General features: G+C 41.0%; 1 protein-coding gene and 1 long non-coding RNA gene across 3 annotated transcripts in view; one reads left to right on the top strand and one right to left on the bottom strand.

The window, feature by feature from the left end:
* Nucleotides 1-1142: 1142 nt before the first annotated feature.
* LOC112832712 (uncharacterized) lies at nt 1143-7708 on the bottom strand. Of its 2 annotated transcripts, none has more exons than XR_003210432.2 (2): nt 7471-7708; nt 1143-1619 (listed from the first exon to the last, which is right to left on the bottom strand). It is a non-coding gene; the product is annotated as an uncharacterized lncRNA (long non-coding RNA). The 2 variants fall into 2 exon arrangements; XR_012380891.1 differs by lacking the exon at nt 7471-7708 and adding an exon at nt 7054-7460.
* A 9-nt stretch (nt 7709-7717) lies between these two features.
* DYNC1LI1 (dynein cytoplasmic 1 light intermediate chain 1) overlaps nt 7718-20766 on the top strand; it is a 44053-nt gene continuing 31004 nt past the window's right edge. The window contains exons 1-2 of the mRNA XM_025883475.2: nt 7718-7967; nt 8151-8224. Of these exons, the coding sequence (XP_025739260.1) occupies nt 7822-7967; nt 8151-8224 (220 nt within the window). The 5' untranslated portion in view covers nt 7718-7821. The remainder of the gene's footprint in view (nt 7968-8150; nt 8225-20766) is intronic.

The raw sequence follows: 20766 nt of genomic DNA, 5'->3' as shown, positions 1-20766 counted from the left end.
TTTCCAAAAATCTACATAATAAATATCCAACTAATTATAATCAGTGAACCTTTCTTTCTTCTCAGTGGTAAAGAACAGATTAAAACAATGACAACTAAGCATTCTAAAAATCCTACCTATTCTGTATTTAAAAATGTGTAAGTAGATAATTACAACACTTAGATGAAAAAGAAACATTCTTCTAGCCTAAAAGATAAGTCTCTTTGTTTTCCCTGTGCATTGCACTGACCATCTGTGAACATGAATTGATTTATAAGCTATTCCCCTTTCATTCATCACCCATTTTCCAGGAATGGATACAGATATCGTGGTTAGGAGCTGATTCTGAAATGAAAAGGTAATTCTAACTATTACGCTATCCTGGAATTTTATAAATATTCAGGAGGTATTCTTTTTCAATGATACATTTCTAAGCAAATGAAAAAAAAATTTTTTTAGACCTAGAAATAGAGGAGATTCTCTTCCTAGTGTTTTCTATGAAGGAAAAACAAAAATACCAAGAAAGTCTATTTCTCCTGTTGGGTATTTATTTCCCCAACTCTTTGTTTAAGATATGAAGTTCTGGGAGGGCTAACCTGATAAAAATCCTAGATGAGTAGTAAGAGAGAGGACAGGTCTATAATTCAAGGGACTGGTGACTGAAAAATGAATTAGATACCCATCATTTCATTCATTCTACGTAGGTACTTGGAATGAGATAAACAGGCCTCAAAGTAAAGGAAAAACAAGCAACACTGGGCATCTGTTTTTCCTCTAATTGGATCCCTGGATCTACTGCTGGGAGAGTTTGTAAGCAAGGAATCTGCCAGTTCTAACATTACCATTTTGTTACACACACACACACACACACACACACACACACACACACACACATATTGAGTAGTGGATGGGGACTATTTAATCACTGAAGTTCTTTCCAACACTATTTCATTATTTGAGTTGCTCACAGAGTCAAACTTCTAGGGTCCACTCATCTTGCTTATTTTTCTTTTCTTTTTTTTTATTTTGGCTTTTCAGATGGCATTTATATCAACTGCGATTGCCAGGATTTGGCACAGTGGGTGAAGCAGGTCTTATTTGAAAATCTGTTGGAGGCAGCCTGTGGGAGCTGGTACAACAGGAAGCAGCTCAAGGGGTAGCTGCCTTGTCCCAGTTCTCAAACACAAAGGAAAGCATCCCCAACAAAAAGAGGAAGTGGCCTGTATCGCCTCACTTCAGCCCCACAGAAGGTTCCCTCCCGGACTGGTTTTCTTCAGAGCTCTTGGCCCTGCCAAACAATCCCTTTTCTTGAGATGAAGAATATCCAACTGTGGCCTTTAAGAAGTTGGTAACTGAGCAGGAGATGATGGCTGACAGAGAGAAGAGAGGCATGTACCTCCCAGGAGACAGAAAGCTGGAGAAAGAAGGAGCTGTCTCTCTTCTGGCTTGTGTTCCATTTCCCACTTCCAGGCCCCAGGGCTCAGCTGAATTAGAAATCAGACTAAAGAAGACATCTGTGGTATACCTCAGGGGCATCTCAGTAGGATCTAAGCACTTCCTCATACAAACACAGGGTACTGTTATTGATGAATTTAACAGTCCACAGCCTCCAAGAAAAGGTAAGTCTGTATTCACATAACCTGTTAAAGCAAGAGAATGTGTAAGACATTTTAGGATTTATATAAAAAATAATTAAAATACTGTAAAAGAGAGGTCCTGCTTTCAAGTTTTGGACTGAAGAATGTTTTTGTGCCCTCTTCACACACACATATCATACATATACATCATCATCATCCTGAAATTTTAGAACCCTGGTGACAAGGAGTACATCTGTTCATTTATTCATACCTTCAACAACTCTTTACTGAATGTCTACTATATTCTAGGCACAAAGCACTTTTGGTTCATTAATGAAGCCCTTACAGTTCTGATATGTTCTGATAAATAAGTAAATTCTATACTATGTTAGGAGATAATAATAAGCAAATGTTATACTATCTTAGAAGGTAGTGTTATGGTAAACAGAAAGGCAAGCAAGGTAAGAAAAATCTGAAATTGCAGGGGTGAAGGTTCAAGTTGTAGTGTTACATGGGGAAGTCAGGGTAGACCTCACTGAGAAGCTGAGATCTGAACAAAGACTTGCAGGAGGAGTGGGAGTTGGCTAAGTGGCTGTCTGCGGGAAGATACTGGCTTGGGCAGCTCCTTACATCCTTCAAGGCAGAGGAAACAGCTAAAGCAAAGGGATAAACAGTAAGTTTAAGGAACAGCAGTGGGGCCAATGTGGCTGGATGTGAGAAATCGATGGAGAGAATGGAGCAGAAAAGTTCAAAGAGGCAGTAGGGGCCAGATCCTGTACAGCCTATTGGGTCATTGTAAGGACATTGGCTTTTACTCAGATTAAAATAAGGAGCCACTATAGGATTTTGAGTAGAGGAGTGGCATGATCTGGCTTATATATATGTGCATGCATATGTGCATATGTGTATATATATATGTATTTTTTTAAGATTGTATTTATTTATTTGAGAGAGAGAGCACGAGCCAGGGATGGGGAAGGGCAGAGGGAGAGAGAGAAGCAGATTCCCTGCTGAGCAGGGAGTGCAATGCAGGGCTCGATCCCAGGCAGATGCTTAATCAACTGAGCCACCCAGGTGCCCCTAAGTATTGATCTGGCTTATATATATATTTTTAAAGATTTTATTTATTTGACAGAGAGACAGCAAGAGAAGGAACACAAGCAGGGGGAGTGGGAGAGGGAGAAGCAGGTTTCCTGCTGAGCAAGGAGCCTGATGTGGGGCTAGATCCCAGGACCCTGGGATCATGACCTGAGCTGAAGGCAGATGCTTAATGACTGAGCCATCCAGGCACCCCAATCTGGCTTACATTTTTAAAGGATCCGTCTAGATGCCATGATGAAGAGCCTTTTAAAGTAATTTAGGCAAAGACGATAGCTTAGCCCAAGGTGGCATCAGTGGATGAGTGACAAGAAGTTGGATGGTGGGTATATTTGGAAGGTAGAGACTACAGGATTCCTAATGGATTAAATGTGGAATGTGAGAAAAATAGAGAAGTCAAGAATGACTCAGGCAAAAAGGAGTTGCTACCCAGTGGGAAGGTCTTGGGGTTGAGGAGCCTTTTCTTGGGAAGGTCAGAATATCAGCTTGGAACACATTGAGTTTGAAACATGCTATTAGACATCCAAGTGGAGATGTGGAATAAGCAGTTGCATATATTAATATGGAGTTCCACATGGAGCTCTAGGCTAGAGAGATAATCTGGGAGTTTTTATCATACATTTGAGATTTAAAGTAATGAGACTGGATGAGATCACCAAGGGAGTATAGATGGAGAAGAGGAACGAAGACCTAGCCCTGCAGTCCTTTAGCATTAAGTGGTCAGGAAAATGAGGAAATGGTGAAGACTGAGAAGGAGCAGCTACGGAAGCAGGGAAAGAACCAGGAGGACATGCTGACCTGGAAGCCATGTGAAGACAGATATCCACAAGGAGTACCATGTGCTGCTGATGGGTTAAGAAAGGCAAGGATGGAGAATTTACCACTGGATTTAGCAAAAAGGAGGTTATTGATCACAAGTATAAAAGTAGTCTCTGTGGAGTCAGAGGGGTAAAAGTGATTGAAGTGGGTTATAAGGGTAAGGGGGAAGAGGAATTGAAGACACCAAGTAAAGACAACTATTTTAAAGAGTTTTGCTGTATGGGGCACCTGGGTGGCTCAGTCGTTAAGCGTCTGCCTTCGGCTCAGGTCATGATCCCGGGATCCTGGGATCAAGCTCCACGTTGGGCTCCCTGCTCAGCAGGGAGCCTGCTTCTCCCTCTCCCACTCCCCTCGCTTGTGTTCCCTCTCTTGCTGTGTCTCTCTCTGCCAAAATAAATAAATAAAATCTTTAAAAAAAGAGAGGAAAGAAATGTAGCAGTAGCTGGTGAAGAAGTAGGATTAAGAGAGGTTTCTTTTTTTTTTTAAATGGAAGAATAGCATGTTGGTATGCAAGGGAAATGATCTAGTGGAGATCAATAAATGATTATATAAAGGGGGGAGAATTGTTGGAGCAATGTCCTAGAGTTGAGGAGAAGAGATGGAATCTAGTGTGTTAAGTGGAGAGACTCCTTTAGTTTGAGTGTAGATTATTCTTCTGTGATAACTGGGAGGAAAATTGGTATGAAATTACAGACAGTGTGTGTGGGGGGGTGTGGTAAATGTGTTAGTAGAAATCTGTGGAAGTTCTAGAGGCCTCCAAAGAAGGGAAAAGAAGAACATATAACAAAAGATTAGGAATCAGAATGTTTTTGAATTTCTCAGTGCCAATATTAGAATCCAGCAGATAAGGGATCAAGGTAAAAACCTAAGGGAAGGGGCGCCTGGGAGGCTCAGACAGTTAAGTGTCTGCCTTTGGCTCGGGTCATGATCTCGGGGTCCTGGGATCAAGCCCCACATCGGGCTCCCTGCTCAGCAGGGAGTCTGCTTCTTCCTCTCCCACTCCTGCTTGTGCTCTCTCTTTCTCATAAATAAAAATTAAAAACAAACAAACAAACAAAAAACCTAAGGGAAGATAACTTGCAACATAAGAATTCTATACTCAGCCAAACTATCACGGAGTATAGACTAAATGCATTTTCAAACATGTAAGGTGTGCTGGATATCTTCCATTTGCCCCTCCAGATCTACTTTCCACTCTTCTCTATCCTTCTTTGTGCTCTGGGAGGTACACCTGCATGGACTGCTTCACTTGAATTCTCTTGTCCTCCAGCTTCTGGTTGGGTTTGGCCAACATGAGACACTGGCAAGATACCAGGGGGCAGAAAGAGAGAAGTCAGTGCTGTGTTCCTTTACTGAAGTCACAGACTTATTGAGAAATTCTTTCCTACAACTGCAACTCTCTCTGGATTCTAGTAAACACTTCTTCCTCTTTCCCCTTCAGGTCTAAATCTTCCTGGCCTTCCTAGCCCCATCTCACCTCTGTAAATAGTTGTTGAGCTTTCACCTCGCACTGCCTCAAGAATACCATTTTTTCCCTAGCTAGACCCTGGCTGGGTATCTCCAAAAATGTAACCATACACCCTTTTTCACAAAACTATTTGAGGAAGTTCTCCACTAAAATAAGAGAAGGCACAGGAATGAGGCAAAGGAAATCCCCTAGAACAATGGTGAGAGAAGATCCCATGATGACAGCTTTGTATTAGGCACACAGAACAACCAATTCAAATTGAAGCAGAAAGAAAATTCTTAAAGATGTGTTTAAGATGAAATTGTTCAAATACCTAATGAGAGGTTTTAAGCAACTAGGACAAGAATTTGAGACTGAATGAGAATTAAGGGCATAGAAATCTAAGCAAATGGAAAACCAAGAGAGTTGTTAATTTTGGATGTAACAAAAAGTAGGGGAAGAAAGAAAAGTAATCATAGTATAGGAAATAGCTCAATTGTAAGTAGCAAATTATTTAACAAAAATTCCAAGGGATTGCTGGAATCTTTCCTTTTATAGATTTCCTTATACTACAAATGTTCTCTATTTTTGTTATGTAGAGATTTCTATAGAAGATATTTACCATAACAGTATCAAAAGTTGCCAGGATATTTATTCTAATGTAATTTGACCTAGGCCATTTGATAGGTTAGAAAGTCAAAATCTCAATTAATCTACCTTCAACCTGTGGGGTAAATTACTTAACTTCGCTTATTCTTTACAAAGTATGAGGATTGCAAACCATAACACATAGTGTGCCTGACACTTAGTAGGTATCATAAATAACCACTTTTGTCAGCCATCTTAACAGAACAATGCTGGATAGGGAATATTATAAAACCACATGTAATACAACTTTGACCTCGGTATAAGTGGGTAGTTGGTCATCTAAAAGTCATGGGGCATTAAAAGCCTGACACCATTATAAAGTTAATACTTCCCAGGTTAAGTAAATGTGATATGGAACTAACTCTGTATACAAACAAAATTGGGGAAAACAATGCTCTGACAAGAAAAGATGACTGAGGGAGTAAAGTACAGAGTGAATCAACTCTCAGAGGGGGGCCCAGGGCAGTAAACAGCTCTCCTTTATAGCAGTGACTTAAACACCCAGGTTCCCCCAGAAGTCCCTGTCCTGCATGTCACCAAAGAAAGCCTGGGATCCCAACACTAGGTTCTGGTTCCTTTCCTAACCATATAAACAAACTAACAAAAAATGAAGAGTTTTAGCTGCAGGAGTTCATTAGGCCTATCAATTCCAGGGGTTGGTCAGACATGAATGGTTTGAACGGTAAAGGAAAACATTAGTCATTAAAAATAAACGTGTATCAAGCACTCAGGATTTGTCAGTCACTGTTCTAAGCCATTTTACACCACTCGTCCCATTAATCTCCATAAAAATTCTGGGTCCTTTTATCCCCATCTTACAGATAAGGAAACCGAGACTGGGGAAAGGTTAAGGAAATGGTCTATGGTTGCTGATAGAGCTGAATCTCAACTCAGATTTGCCAGCCTCCAAAGCCTTCTAGGCTTCTACCTGCACTGTTAACCTGTAAAAAAAAAACACAGTCTTTAGCTATGGATTTTCTCACTAGCCTAATAGCAATGATCAGATCACATATTAGCAAGTGATCTTCAAATACGACAGCAATAATGTACAAAGGGACACATTATTTTAAGCAAAGGCTCTGACAAGATGCACTAGGACAAGCCTTAAAACCATAAACTCTTGGGGCGCCTGGGTGGCTCCGCCGGTCAAGCATCTGCCTTCAGCTCAGGTCATGATCCCAGGGTCCTGGGATCCAGCCCCGCATCGGACTCCCTGCTTAATGGGGAGCCTGCTTCTCCCTCTCCGTCTGCTGCTTCTCCTGCTTGTGCTGTCAAATAAATAAAATCTAAAAAAAACAAAAACAAAACAAAAACCATCAACTCTTTCTGGAGGTGGGGCTCAGACATTCAAATCAATTTAACCAGTCAAGTTTTGATAGAGAGTTATTTTCGGGCTACTTTAGGTTCTTTTCCATTTGTGTATGCCCAGTGCCAACTGTGCCCGCCATAGTAAGCGCTGAATAAACGGATGTATGGATGACTCACCTAGTGGGTCTTGTCAAATCTCACGCGGGGCATCTCATACGAAAACACCGAGGCTATTATTAAAGCAAGCCCCGTCAATACTTTTTCTGTCACGCAGCTACTTAGGGTCCGGGGGAACCTGCTTCAGATGTGGGGCCAAGACTGAGGAACAGGGCGCCTCGTGAGAATGCAAAGTAGAGAGCCCAGAGATCCCGGGACCCCAGTAACACTCCGGACTTGAGCTGCACAAAGCCTCTTTTGCAGCGGGGCGGCCCATTTCCATCTTGGCGCGGGTGAAGTGCCGGGGTAGGCGGGGGACCGCGGCCGCTCAGCCTGAATGGGGTTACGGGGGGTGGGACGGCAACGAGAGTTCAGGAATTCCACGCCGATTGCGGCGTTTGTAGACCCGAATGAAGAGTGGGAGGGAGCACTGCTCACCTGACACACACCAACCCGCTCTGCTGCAGCCCAGGGCTGCGGGTGGGGCGGCAGGAGACTCCTCAATCTGAGTACGGTAGGACCAGGGACGCAGCACATCCGCCTGCGGGGCTGCCCGCGCACGCGCATTCCTTACGCGCGGGCGACAGACAGCAGCGCACGCGCGGTGCGTCCTCCCTCGTTCCGTCAGTCCCCTCAGAGCCCGCGGCTCCGCCCCCGCAGACCACGCCCCGCTCCCGTGTACCAAATGCTCCATATCCGGGTTCCCGCCGCCGCCGCCGCCGCCGTCGCCGTCGCCGCTGCCGCCTCGCTCATTCAGCTTTGCGGGGAGTGGTGTGATTCCCGACCAAGATGGCGGCTGTGGGGCGAGTTGGCTCCTTCGGTTCCTCTCCGCCGGGATTAGCCTCGACTTACACAGGGGGCCCCTTGGCTAACGAGCTAACATCGGGCAACGGCGGCGCCGCAGCGGGAGACGACGAGGACGGGCAGAACCTTTGGTAACGACCCCACCCTTCCCTGGGTTCCCGCTGACACTCCCGGCCCTGCGGACACCTCGGGATCCCTTGCCGAGGCCACTACGTTCTCGGCAGCCCCCGCCCAAGCGCGCCGAGGCCGGGTCGGTCCCTCCCGCGGTGGGGCCCCGGTCCCCCGCCTCAGCGTGCGCCTTTGCTCCCCGCTAGGTCCTGCATCCTCAGCGAGGTCTCCACCCGCTCGCGCTCCAAGCTCCCCGCGGGGAAGAACGTACTGCTGCTGGGTAAGTGTCCCCTGCCTCGCTCCGCCCCGCTCGGCCCCCACCCCGGTCCCGGTCAGGGTCCGCCCGCCCGCTCGCTTTGTGCGGACAGCCGGGCCCGGCCCCGCCCCGCCGCCGGACCTGTCGCTGACAGCTGGGGAAGAAGAGGAACGGGGACCCCGGCCCCGGTACCTGTGGGGACCCGCCTTCCCCAGAGCTCTTTCTCCCCAGGATGTGGAGGTGGCCCTGACAGTCTCCCATGGGAAGGACAAAATGCGGTAGCCCATCTGAGGAATTCTAGAGGCTTGAGTTTTACCTAGAAAAAAAGGACGGTTTTTCTTTCATAACAAAAATTGCTAGCAGGAGGCTCTTTGCAAGAACTCCAGTGCAAATGGCATGCCATTAATATTTAATAGCTGATTCTTTGTATAATTGACAGAGAAGCTAGAAATTGAGACCGGGTAATCGTGACAAATGTTCTTATTTGATTCAGCTTTTTCGGGTACAATGGACTCCTGTTGCAAATGCCTTTTTAACTGTCACTTATAATTCTGAAATTTGTAAAGGACAGTAGAACACCTTAACTAGTCCAGTCCCTTCAGCCAAATGATTGTAATAAGGAGAAATGGTCTAATGTCTCAATTCTGTTCAGTAGCTCCTCTGCTCTCTGGAAGTTAGGTATATTTCTTTACTGATTCTGAGGGTGGGCGTATTGGACGTGGAGGGAGAATAAATCACAGATTCACATTTTTGCAGGCTTAGCTCCTGAGTCAGTTACAGAAGACATTTCTTTCATATTCTTTAAATGCGAGATATTGACGTTTGCTTGTAAAATGATGGTTAAATTTTAAAACTTTGGTATTGGTGTCTCAAGCCTATTTTTATGTACATATAAAAACAGGAAAAGGAAACAAAGAAGTCAAATGCTACATGACAGGGTCTGCTTTTAATAAAAATGTTTAGATAGAGACAAATTACTTATTTTTATAAATTGTTGCCAATCTAGAATATACAGGATTCTTGATCTTTATTACGTGGAGCTCGTTGAGAAATTAGTTTTTACCTCATTTTTAATGTGACTAAAAGTCCCTACTGCATATTAACCTGGGTTCAGTCACGGCCCTATGATCTTAAACAAGTTCCTCGATATTTATAAACCTTAGTTTCTTCATCTTCAAAGTGGATATTATAGAAATAATAATGCTTCCCTCGTAGAGTTATGGGGAGGACTGATGAGATAATGCCTGTAAAGTGATAACAGCACGGTGACTTTTTGTGATGGATTTCTCTTAACTGAATTAGAAAATGTTTTATTAGAATTCTCTTTTTTTTGAAAATTGAATTAGTGTCCACATAAGTGATACTTATAGGGCAGAGATGGATTAGGATCCAAATGCAAAAAAAAAAAAAAAAAAAGAAAGAAAAAAACCCCAGAAAATGTTTTAAGTTTACTAATTTAAACAAATTACTATTAATTGTTAAACTAAAATGGACTTAATGTGACCTCATTGAAGCGGATTATTTTTTAATGACTCTAAAAAAGACTTCAAATACTGCCATTATAAGGTTAAGATTCCTGAACTTTGTTTTCATTTTGTAAGTTCCTCCAGTTATTTCTGTGCATTAGATATTACTTAGATGGTTCTGTTTGTAGTGAAACGAAAGTGACAGTTTTGTTCATTTTTGATGTCCCTGATGTGCTGAGGTTGCACCATGCTTTTCTTTTAACGCTTTTTTTAACCTGCTTTTGACACTGGATCAGTGTATGTGACTGAGTGTACTTAGAGGCCCCAGACACTTCTATCCTTCCAATCTTAGAATGGATTAAATTTCCTCCTTTATGAGCTTAATAGTTTGTAAGGCTCCATCTAGTATCTAGTGATACAAGCTTGAAATTTAAAATTTTTCTTTGAGTACTACTGGGATTTTCATCAAAGTCCTTTTCAGCTTTGGAAGAACAGATTTTTATACTGATTACATAAATAGGATTAATTTTTTAAAATATCTTTAAAGATTTCTTAAAGACATTTTACCATCACATGTTATGGCAGCATTCAGTCTGTGCTGGTGGAGGGAAGAAATACATAAATAGGTATTGTGGTTTTCTTTGTTACGAGTTTGAGGGTGCTAAGCAGGAGGATGCTTGGCCTTAATGTGTCTTCATAAATTAAGGTTGATCTCTGGAGTCCTGTATTTAAAAACAAAATCTGAGACTGTAATAAGGTTTTACATTTCCAGAAAAAACCTAAAATAGGAACAATGACCAAGGCTTGCTTATGTACCCCCACACAGATTGCAGTTTAACCTTAGCTTGCTGCATGGCCTCCCCTCCCACTGCCTATGGGAGAAGAGGATGCGGAGCAGTAATGTATACATGTGTATGACCCATTCTCAAAGCATTTTCATATAAATCTTAGTTTATCTCCTCTGCTGCCCCCCTTCTTTCACCATCTCCAAATCTGAGAGATAGATGTTAGTACCAATTTATAGATGAGATAATGAATTTTAAAGACCTGATAAGTGAGTTTTCCAAGGTCACACAGCTATTAAGATCCTATGTTCCATCACTCTGGCTTGGCTTTCCAACTTGATGTACGTCCCTTGCAAGGGAGAGAGTACCACGTATTCTTCCTACTGCGTAACTTTTTAAAAAGGCTATCTTTGAGTAAAAATACTAGTAATTATTTTAAAGTAAAATCCAAATATTTGTTGGATTCTAGGATGCAGCTTATTGAGGGACACCACTGTGGCCATGGCACTCGTGTTTAAGCAGTCATTTAATATACCTAGGCCTGACCTGTAGTGAAATCCAGAAACACTGTGACATTAGTGCTTAACCATTTTCTTTCTTGAAAGATTTTGAAAATGGACTTCAGTAAAGTTTGTTTTTAATATTAAAGGTAAAACTTCTCGTGCACGTATTTTAAGTAGGATTTAACTTACAAATTGCCCTTTGAAGAACTATTTTTTCCTCTTTACCCTTTATGTTTTATTAACTGTAGTAAACAGTGATCGTAATTATATTTTAATAGCTGCTTTTTTTTAAGATTTTATTTATTTATTTGGCAGAGAGATAGAGAGAACAAGTAGGCAGAGAGGCAGGCAGAGGGAGAGGGAGAAGCAGGGTTCTCGCCGAGCAGGGAGCCCGAAGCCGGGCTCAATCCCAGGACCCTGGGACCATGACTCGAGCCGAAGGCAGCCGCTTAACCGACTGAGCCACCCAGGCGCCCCTAATAGCTGCTTTTTAAAGGGCACTTTCTCCATATCTTGGTTACTTTCTTCTGTTTTGTTAAGAAAACTCCCTAAGGGCGCCTGGGTGGCTCGGTTAAGCGACTGCCTTCTTCGGCTCAGGTCATGATCCTGGAGTCCCGGGATTGAGTCCCACATTGGGCTCCCTGCTCAGCGGGGAGTCTGCTTCTCCCTCTGACCTTCCCCCCTCTCATGTACTCTCTCTCTCTCATTCTCTCTCTCAAATAAATAAATAAAAAATCTTAAAAAAAAAAAAAAAGAAAACTCCCTAAGGAAAATAATAGCACCTAACATTTATAGAGCACTTACATGTACCAGCGGTGAAACGATTGTTTACAGAATTTGATTATCCCCTTAAAGATTAGGAAACAAACACAGAGCTGTTAAGTAAATTGCTGTAGGGTTATACGGCCAGAAAGGGTCAACATCAGGAGTCTAAAATGTGTAGCCTACCTCCAGAGCCAGTATACTTAACATATACACTGGACTGTATCCCTAAAGGAAAAGAGAGCTCTCTTTATAGGAAAAGTAAGGTGTTTAACAGTTTATATTAAGGAATTTTATCTGATTCTCCTGATGTGTCTGTTTCATTGCAAAAAATCTCACTGATTTAGATTAAATGAATTCATTATTTACTAAGACTCATATATAATCTTGGACCCCAGCACACTGCTTGGCTTATAAATAGAACATCAATATAACTTTCTGATTTGAGGCCAGCATAAATTAATGAAAACTAGTTGGCCCTTTGGTAAATCATGTAAGCCTCATCTTTCTCATCTGTAAATTAGGATATTTGGATTTAGTGATCTCTGAAGTCCTGTCTGATCCCACATTCTTTACTTTGTTTAAATTCTAAAGTTGTGGGTTATAAAATATTTTTAAAGAGGTATTTTGAGGACATATTGCAGTTGGACTGAAATAAAGTATTTCCTTGTAGATGTGGGCTGTTTGATTCTACCCAGGGAAGAAATCTAGAGTCTATATTTTTCCCTGAAGGCACTAGTCCAGGATTGTGTACAGCCAGCAAAACCCCACAAAATGCTGAGCATCTTCGGGAAGTAGGTTTGAAACAGTCTTTTTTATTCAGGAATAAAACTAGCTTCTATTATGCTTGAATTATTGGTAGGAAACCTCAAGATACATAGGAAAACTAGATATATAGTGGAACTAGAGATCTGTTCACAGAATTAACTTCTATGTGAGGACGGATTTTGAAAGGATTTTGAAAATAATGAGACTGTTCACTCTGAAACTGTTAACTTGTGAGGAGCTAGGTGGGATTAAAGATTATCAAGGTTTCATGACTTCTGGAAAACACTAGTTTTTATCAGTTGAAGTATGTTAATGCTGTTTTCTGAAATGATTGGTTATGGGAATATGCTGCAAGGAATAGAATGTTACCACATATTGGATATGGATATGGTTGATATTGGATTGGTAATTTTCAAAGAATAACAAAATTATTTACTGCATGTTAGGTGTTGCCACTATTAAAAATATATCATGTGTAGTATTTTGAGACTCCAGTGACATATTGGTATTATATATTGGTCAGTGACCTATTATGTAAAGGGCCAGATAGTAAATAGTTTAGGCTTTGTGAGCTATATGGTCTCTGTTGTAAATACTCAGCTCTCCCCTTGTAGCTCCCAAACAGCCATAGACAATACCTAGATGAACGGGTATGGCATTGTTTAACAAAGCTTTATTTACAAAAACAGGCAGCAGACCAGATTTGTGTGCTGGTTTGTGGACCCTTTAGGGTATTATGGACATCAATTTTACCAATAAGCACAGATGCCAGTTAATAGTTTTCTGGCTAATGGAGTATGATGCTTGGTGCATAATAGGGGCTCAGTAAATAAATGCTGAATGAATGATGAGGAACTTTTACTTAAAGTATCATTGTTATTCCAGCTAGAGGTATAGTCTGAGTATAGATTTAAGTGGTATTAAGAGGAGTTCATATATTTCTTGCAGTGCTGAGAGAGAGCTCGAGCATGAGTGAACAAGGGCACAGCTTGAGTTAGGAAAAAGAAAGGACTCAGTAAGTGAGTGACCATGGACCAATCTTTTTGGACCTTCTTTTACTTATAAAATCAGGGAGTAACTGTTAGAAAGACTTCACAGATTATCTCTTTATTCATTTGTTCATCAAACATTTATTAGAACATGCTGTGCATAAAATGCTTTGCTGAATCATCTGTGGAAACCAGAAGTAAATAGGATTCTGTCCCTGCCCTCTAGGCGCTTATAAACTCCTGTGGGAAAAGACTCAAAGTAGTAAAATCAAATATGTCAGTATGAAATAATTGCTAAATAGATCACATAAGATTTTGCAGAAAAGGTGGTATCTGAGTAAAATTTTGCTAAGTAAGATGGGGAGGAGAACACTGTGGGCTGCAGACTAAGGGAGCGTGTTGGCAGTCACTAAAAAACTAGTGGATAAAGGCCAGGGCAGCTCAGGTGTGGTGGGATCCTTACCTACAGGCACCAAGTCTGGGAGTCAGCCCTTCCTACCATTTGAAGCTGTGGGATTGTGGATGAATTACAACCTCCTGATCTGTTAACTGAGATTCTTTCATACTGGGATTAAAAGAACTAAAAGAAATTATGTCTTAAAGCACTTTCCTCTCAAAATTGGAAGTCACTATTTTAAATTGTAAATTAGTACATGTTTCTTGTCAAAGTGAGAGAAAATATTATGAAGATAAGAAAATGAAAATAACACATGATCCCACCACCTAGAGATACCAGTGTTCATTTTTTGTATATGTCTCTGTTTGTTTTTTTGAGGTCTGGGCTTTTTTTTTTTTTTTTTAAGATTTTATTTATTTATTTGTCAGAGAGTGAGCACAAGCAGGGGGAGAGGTAGGCAGAGGGAGAAGCTCTCAGCAAGGAGCCTGATGTGGGACTCGATCCCAGGACCCTGGGATCATGACGTGAGCCAAAGGCAGATGCTTAACTGACTAAGCCACCCAGGTGTCCCTGTATTTGTTTTTTAAACAAATAGGCTCATACCTTATATACTACTTTGAAATCAGATTTTTTTTTAAAATTCATCAGGGTAGGGTTTTTTTTTTTTTTTTCATGACAGTAGATATGGGTTCCTCCCTTTTAGTGACTGAATAATATATATAGTTACGCCATAATTATAATCAATGGGTAGACAGATTATTGTTGTATTTAATTTTCCACTTGCCCAATATTATCTTCGGGATAAATTCCTGTAAGTTGAATGGCTGGATCAAAAGTATGTATCTTTAGGGTCTTTCTATATATTACCAAACAGTCTTTTAGGAAAGTTGTGCCATTTTACATTCCTACCATCAGTATGTGAGAGTACTTGTTTACCTAGCACCATTACTAACACTAAGGATTATTCACTTTAATCTTTACCTGTCTGGTAGATAGGTTAAAAATCAGCATCCTAATTTAAAGGCAGTTGAACTGTAGAATATATACCGTATTTGTTGATTAAAAACTGTTACTTTAGTGTAACTTTGACCTACTGGAGCATAGGAACTGTTAATAACCATTGGGATTAGCATTTACTGGCTATGATAAATCTTTAATTAAACTCAGTGGTTTTCAGTTCATGTCTAGTCAGTCTGCCAGAGTGAAGGAAATGATAAAGGATAAATTCTGTTTTTTTTTTTGTTTTTTTTTTTTTAATTTTGGGATAGTTTCTTTCTTTTTTTTATTTATTCATGAGAGACAGAGGAGGAGAGAGAGAGAGGGAGAGAGAGAGGGAGAAGCAGAGGGAGAAGCAGGCTCCCAAGGAGGAGGGAGTCCGATGTGGGACTCGATCCCAGGACCCTGGGATCATGACCTGAGCCGAAGGCAGACGCTTAACCATCTGAGCCACCCAGGCGCCCTAAATTCTGTTTTTTAATGTGGATTACTGAATGATGATATTCAAGGGTAGAGCTTTGGCCAACAGATGGGATGGGAACATCATGTGTTATGCGTGTTGCTTGGGGGTTCTGCTTTATTATATAGTATGTTCACTCTTTTACAGAAGAGGGTTTTGAGCCCCAGGTTACACAGCTGAACTGGGATTCAAAATTGAGTTTGTCTAACTTTCCACTATACAGGTACTCCTTGACATACTAGAGGGATCTAGTCTTAACAGCCATGCATACATGTTTACTTAGAACCACGGGGTGCAGATGCTGCAGCTGATTAACAGCCTCTCCCTGTTCTTGCCAGCTGAGGCAAGGGAGGAGATGCTCTTTGTGAGATGGGGAGCAAACCAAAAGCCCCCACCCTGCCTGGGTCATCCAGATAACCTATGGAAGGCCACATAGCAGGTATGAGCCCAAAAGTAGTTCCAGTGAAGACCCCTCATGGCTCGTTGTCACCAGAGCTTTCAGATAAAATGGTAAGTTATTTTATATCATGTCAGGCCAAATAAAAAATGTCAACTTAACAATACTGGTATCTCACTTGGATAAAGAAGGAACATGGAAGACTAGAATTCTTTCTATTCTGATTATCATGATGCTGTAGGCCATAATGTATCCAATATAGCTGTGGAGATGTGAATCAAAGCTCTACACAGAAAGGAGGTATCAGGCACACAAATCTGTGCAAAGCAAGAAGAGCGCAGTGTCTCAGCCTTCCACCACAGCAGGAGAGGAACCTGGGAGAAAAGGGAGGCAGAGTACAGCTTAATTTTACCTTTTGTCATCCCTGTTTATCTCAAGTGAAGATTAGAAGCTGCTCCAAGTACAATGGCAATGTCTATAGTGTTTAGGAGCCTTGCTGGATTCTAATCCTGACCCTTCTTTAGCAAATTGCTTAATCTTTCAGACTATACTGTTTACCTTTTAGGATTATCATGTGGATTATAGGAGATAATGTTTGTAAAACACTTCTAACAGTGGCATACACTGGAAGTGTTCAAGATAGCTATTACTAATATATTATGAGTACTTAAGTGTTTTGCTTTGACTGCTCATTTTCTTTTTTTTTTTTTTCAAGATTTTATTTATTTATTTGACAGAGACAGAGAGAGTGAGCACAGATAGGCAGAGTGGCAGGCAGAGGGAGAGGCAGAAGCAGACTTCTGCTGAGCAGGGAGCCCAACGCAGGGCTCGATCCCAGGACCCTGGGATTATGACCTGAGCCAAAGGCAGCTGTTTAACCGACTGAGCCACCCACGCGCCCCTGACTGCTCGTTTTCACGTTTTACATTTTTGTTTTTTTGTCTTTTTTTTTTTAAGATTTTATTTATTTGGGAGAGAGAGAGAGAGCCCAAGCAGGGAGGAGAGGGAGAAGCAGGCTCCCAGCTGAGCAGGGAGCCTGATGCGGGGCTCAATCCCAGGACCCTGGGATCATGACATGACCCAAAGGTAGACGCTTAACTGACTGAGCCACCCAGGCGCCTGTGATTCTTGTTTTTATGTTACATTTTTAAAACACTGTTGATGTCTTATAAAAGAATTTTACTTCTGGTGTATCACTGACCAAGAAATAATGAATTGATAATAGTCATAGAACTTTAAGTCCATCACCATAAATTTTGTCTGCTTTTACCCCCCTCTACTTAGAAGATGGGGAGCAAATGGAAATACTTGACTTTCCAGGTTTACACAACTAATTGTGATATTGTTACAGTTAGAAATCACATCTTCTGAATCTTCCTATTTCTGAATCTTTTAATTAAATTATCACGTAAAGTTTATGGACATTACCTGTGGTGTTGAATTAGAGATCTGTTGGGATGATAAAACTGTATCATGAGCACACCTTTACCCTTCTATTGTTTTGGTGCAATTTACAGAAACTTTTGTTTTGTAATCAGTTTTGTTTTCAAATTTGAGCTGAAAAGAAGTAAGAATTGATGGTTATTATCTGCTTTATGCTAAAACTGAAGTTCTTTTGGGGCACCTGGCTGGCTCAGTTGGTAGAGCATGCAACTCTTGATCTCGGGGTTGTAGGTTCGAGTCCCACATTAGATGTAGAGATTACTTAAAAATAAAATCTTTAAAAAAATTAAAATAAAACTGAAGTTCTTTTAAGTGCATGGATCTTATACTTGGCTTACAGAGAGTGACTTATTTGAACAGCACTCAGACAAATACTTTGGAATACAGACTTATTTGCTGTGAGGAATTTCACTATAATCTGATCAACAAGTCTTTCCTCCTTTGGTCCATCCACTAAGAGGGTTTGGCCTGTAGACTATTTTTGTATGGCCAGCAAGCCAAGAATGGGGTTGGTTTGTTTATATTTTTAAAGATTTGGGGGTTAAAAAAAATCAAAGATGAATATGTGACAGAGACCTTATGTGAACTGCAAAACCTAAAATATTTACTATTTAGTCCTTTTACATAAAAAGTTTCTGGGCACCTGGATGAGGACATGAAAATAGCCCTATTAGAATATAATTTGATCTAATGAAATATTTCAGTTTGTTTTAAAAACATCTGTACTACTAAAGAATGAATGGGTCAACCAGGAAATTAAAGAAGAATTTAAAAAATTCACGGAAACCAATGAAAATGAAAACACACTGTTCAAAATCTTTAGGATACAGCAAAGGCAGTCCCGAGAGGAAAGTATATACCAATACAAGCCTTTCTCAAGAAACAAGAAAGGTCTCAAATACACAACCTAACCCTACACCTAAAGGAGCTAGAGAAAGAACAGCAAATAAAGCCTAAACCCAGCAGGAGAAGAGAAATAGTAAAGATCAGAGCAGAAATCAATGAACTAGAAACCCAAAAGAACAGTAGAACAGATCAACGAAACTAGGAGCTGGTTCTTTGAAAGAATTAACAAGATTGATAAACCCCTGGCCAGACTTATCAAAAAGAAAAGAGAAAGGACCCAAATCAACAAAATCATGAATGAAAGAGGAGAGATCACAACCAACACCAAAGAAATACAAACAATTATAAGAACATATTATGAGCAACTCTATGCCAGCAAATTAGATAACCTGGAAGAAATGGGTGCATTCCTAGAGATATATCAACTACCAAAATTGAACCAGGAAGAAATAGAAAACCTGAACAGACCTATAGCCACTAAGGAAATTGAAGCAGTCACCAAAAATCTCCCAACAAACAAAAGCCCAGGGCCAGATGGCTTCCCAGGGGAATTCTATCAGACATTTCAAGAAGAATTAATACCTATTCTCCTGAAACTGTTCCAAAAAATAGAAATGGAAGGAAAACTTCCAAATTCATTTTATGAGGCCACCATTACCGTGATCCCAAAACCAAAGACCCCATCAAAAAGGAGAATTACAGACCAATATCCTTGATGAACATGGATGCAAAAATTCTCACCAAAATACTAGCCAATAGGATCCAACAGTACATTAAAAGGATTATTCACCATGATCAGGTGGGATTTATCTCTGGGCTGCAAGGCTGGTTCAACATCTGCAAATCAATCAACGTGATACAATACATTAACAAAAGAAAGAACAGGAATCATATGATCCTCTCAATAGATGCGGAAAAAGCATTTGACAAAGTACAGCATCCTTTCTTGATCAAAACTCTTCAGAGTATAGGGAGAGAGGGTACATACCTCAATATCATAAAAGCCATCTATGAAAAACCTACAGCGAATATCATTCTCAATGGGGAAAAGCTGAGAGCTTTTCCCCTAAGGTCAGGAACGCGGCAGGGATGTCCACTCTCACCACTGCTATTCAACATAGTATTAGAAGTCCTAGCCACAGTAATCAGACAACACAAAGAAATCAAAGGCATCCAAATCGGCAAAGAGGAAGTCAAACTCTCACTCTTTGCAGATGATATGATACTGTATGTGGAAAACCCAAAAGACTCCACCCCAAAACTGCTAGAACTCATACAGGAATTCAGTCAAGTAGCAGGATATAAAATCAATGCACAGAAATCAGTGGCATTCCTATACACCAACAACAAGACAGAAGAGAGACAAGTCAAGGAGTCGATCCCATTTACAATTGCACCGAAAACCATAAGATACCTAAGAATAAATTTAACCAAAGAGGCAAAGGATCTGTACTCAGAAAACTATATGAAAGAAATTGAAGAAGACACAAAGAAATGGAAAAACGTTCCGTGCTCATGGATTGGAAAAACAAACATTGTGAAGATGTCAGTGCTACCTAGAGCAGTCTACACATTCAATGCACTCCCCATCAAAATACCATCCACTTTTTTCAAAGAAATGGAACAAATAATCCTAAAATTTGTTATGGAACCAGAAGAGACCCCGAATAGCCAGAGGAATATTGAAAAAGAAAAGCAAAGCTGGCGGCATCACAATTCCAGACTTCCAGCTCTATTACAAAGGGCTGTCATCATCAAGACAGTATGGTACTGGCACAAAAACAGACACATAGATCAATGGAACAGAATCGAGAGCCCAGAAATGGACCCTCAACTCTATAGTCAACTCATCTTTGACAAAGCAGGAAAGAATGTCCAATGGAAAAAAGACAGTCTCTTCAACAAATGGTGTTGGGAAAATTGGACAGCCACATGCAGAAGAAGGAAACTGGACCATTTCCTTACACCACACACAAAAATAGACTCCAAATGGTTGAAAGACCTAAACGTGAGACAGGATTCCATCCAAATCCTAAAGGAGAACACAGGCAGCAACCTCTTCGACCTCAGCCACAGCAACTTCTTCCTAGAAACAACGCCAAAGGCAAGGGAAGCCAGGACAAAGATGAACTATTGGGATTTCATCAAGATAAAAAGCTTTTGCACAGCCAAAGAAACAGTCCACAAAACCAAAAGACAACTGACAGAATGGGAGAAAATATTTGCAAATGACATATCAGATCAAGGGCTAGCATCCAAAATCTATGAAGAACTTATCAAACTCAACACCCAAAGAACAAATAATCCAATCAAGAAATGGGCAGAAGACATGAACAGATATTTTTCCAAAGAAGACATCCAAATGGCCAACAGACACATGAAAAAGTGCTCAACATCGCTCGGCATCAGGGAAATCCAAATCAAAACCTCAATGAGATACCACCTCACACCAGTCAGAATGGCTAAAATTAACAAGTCAGGAAACGACAGATGTTGGCGGGGATGTGGAGAAAGGGGAACCCTCCTACACTGTTGGTGGGAATGCAGGCTGGTGCAGCCACTCTGGAAAACAGTATTGGAGGTTCCTCAAACAGTTGAAAATAGAGCTACCGTACGATCCAGCAATTGCACTACTGGGTATTTACCCCAAAGATACAAATGTAGGGACCCGAAGGGGTACGTGCACCCCAATGTTTATAGCAGCAATGTCCACGATAGCCAAACTGTGGAAAGAGCCAAGATGTCCATCGACGG

Source organism: Callorhinus ursinus, unplaced genomic scaffold (genome assembly GCF_003265705.2).
Source record: "Callorhinus ursinus isolate GAN/ISIS: 27379988/994484 unplaced genomic scaffold, GSC_fseal_2.0 scaffold1, whole genome shotgun sequence".
Lineage (NCBI taxonomy): Eukaryota > Metazoa > Chordata > Mammalia > Carnivora > Otariidae > Callorhinus > Callorhinus ursinus.
Note: the sequence above shows the minus strand (reverse complement) of the source record. Positions and strands in the feature narration are given on the sequence as shown.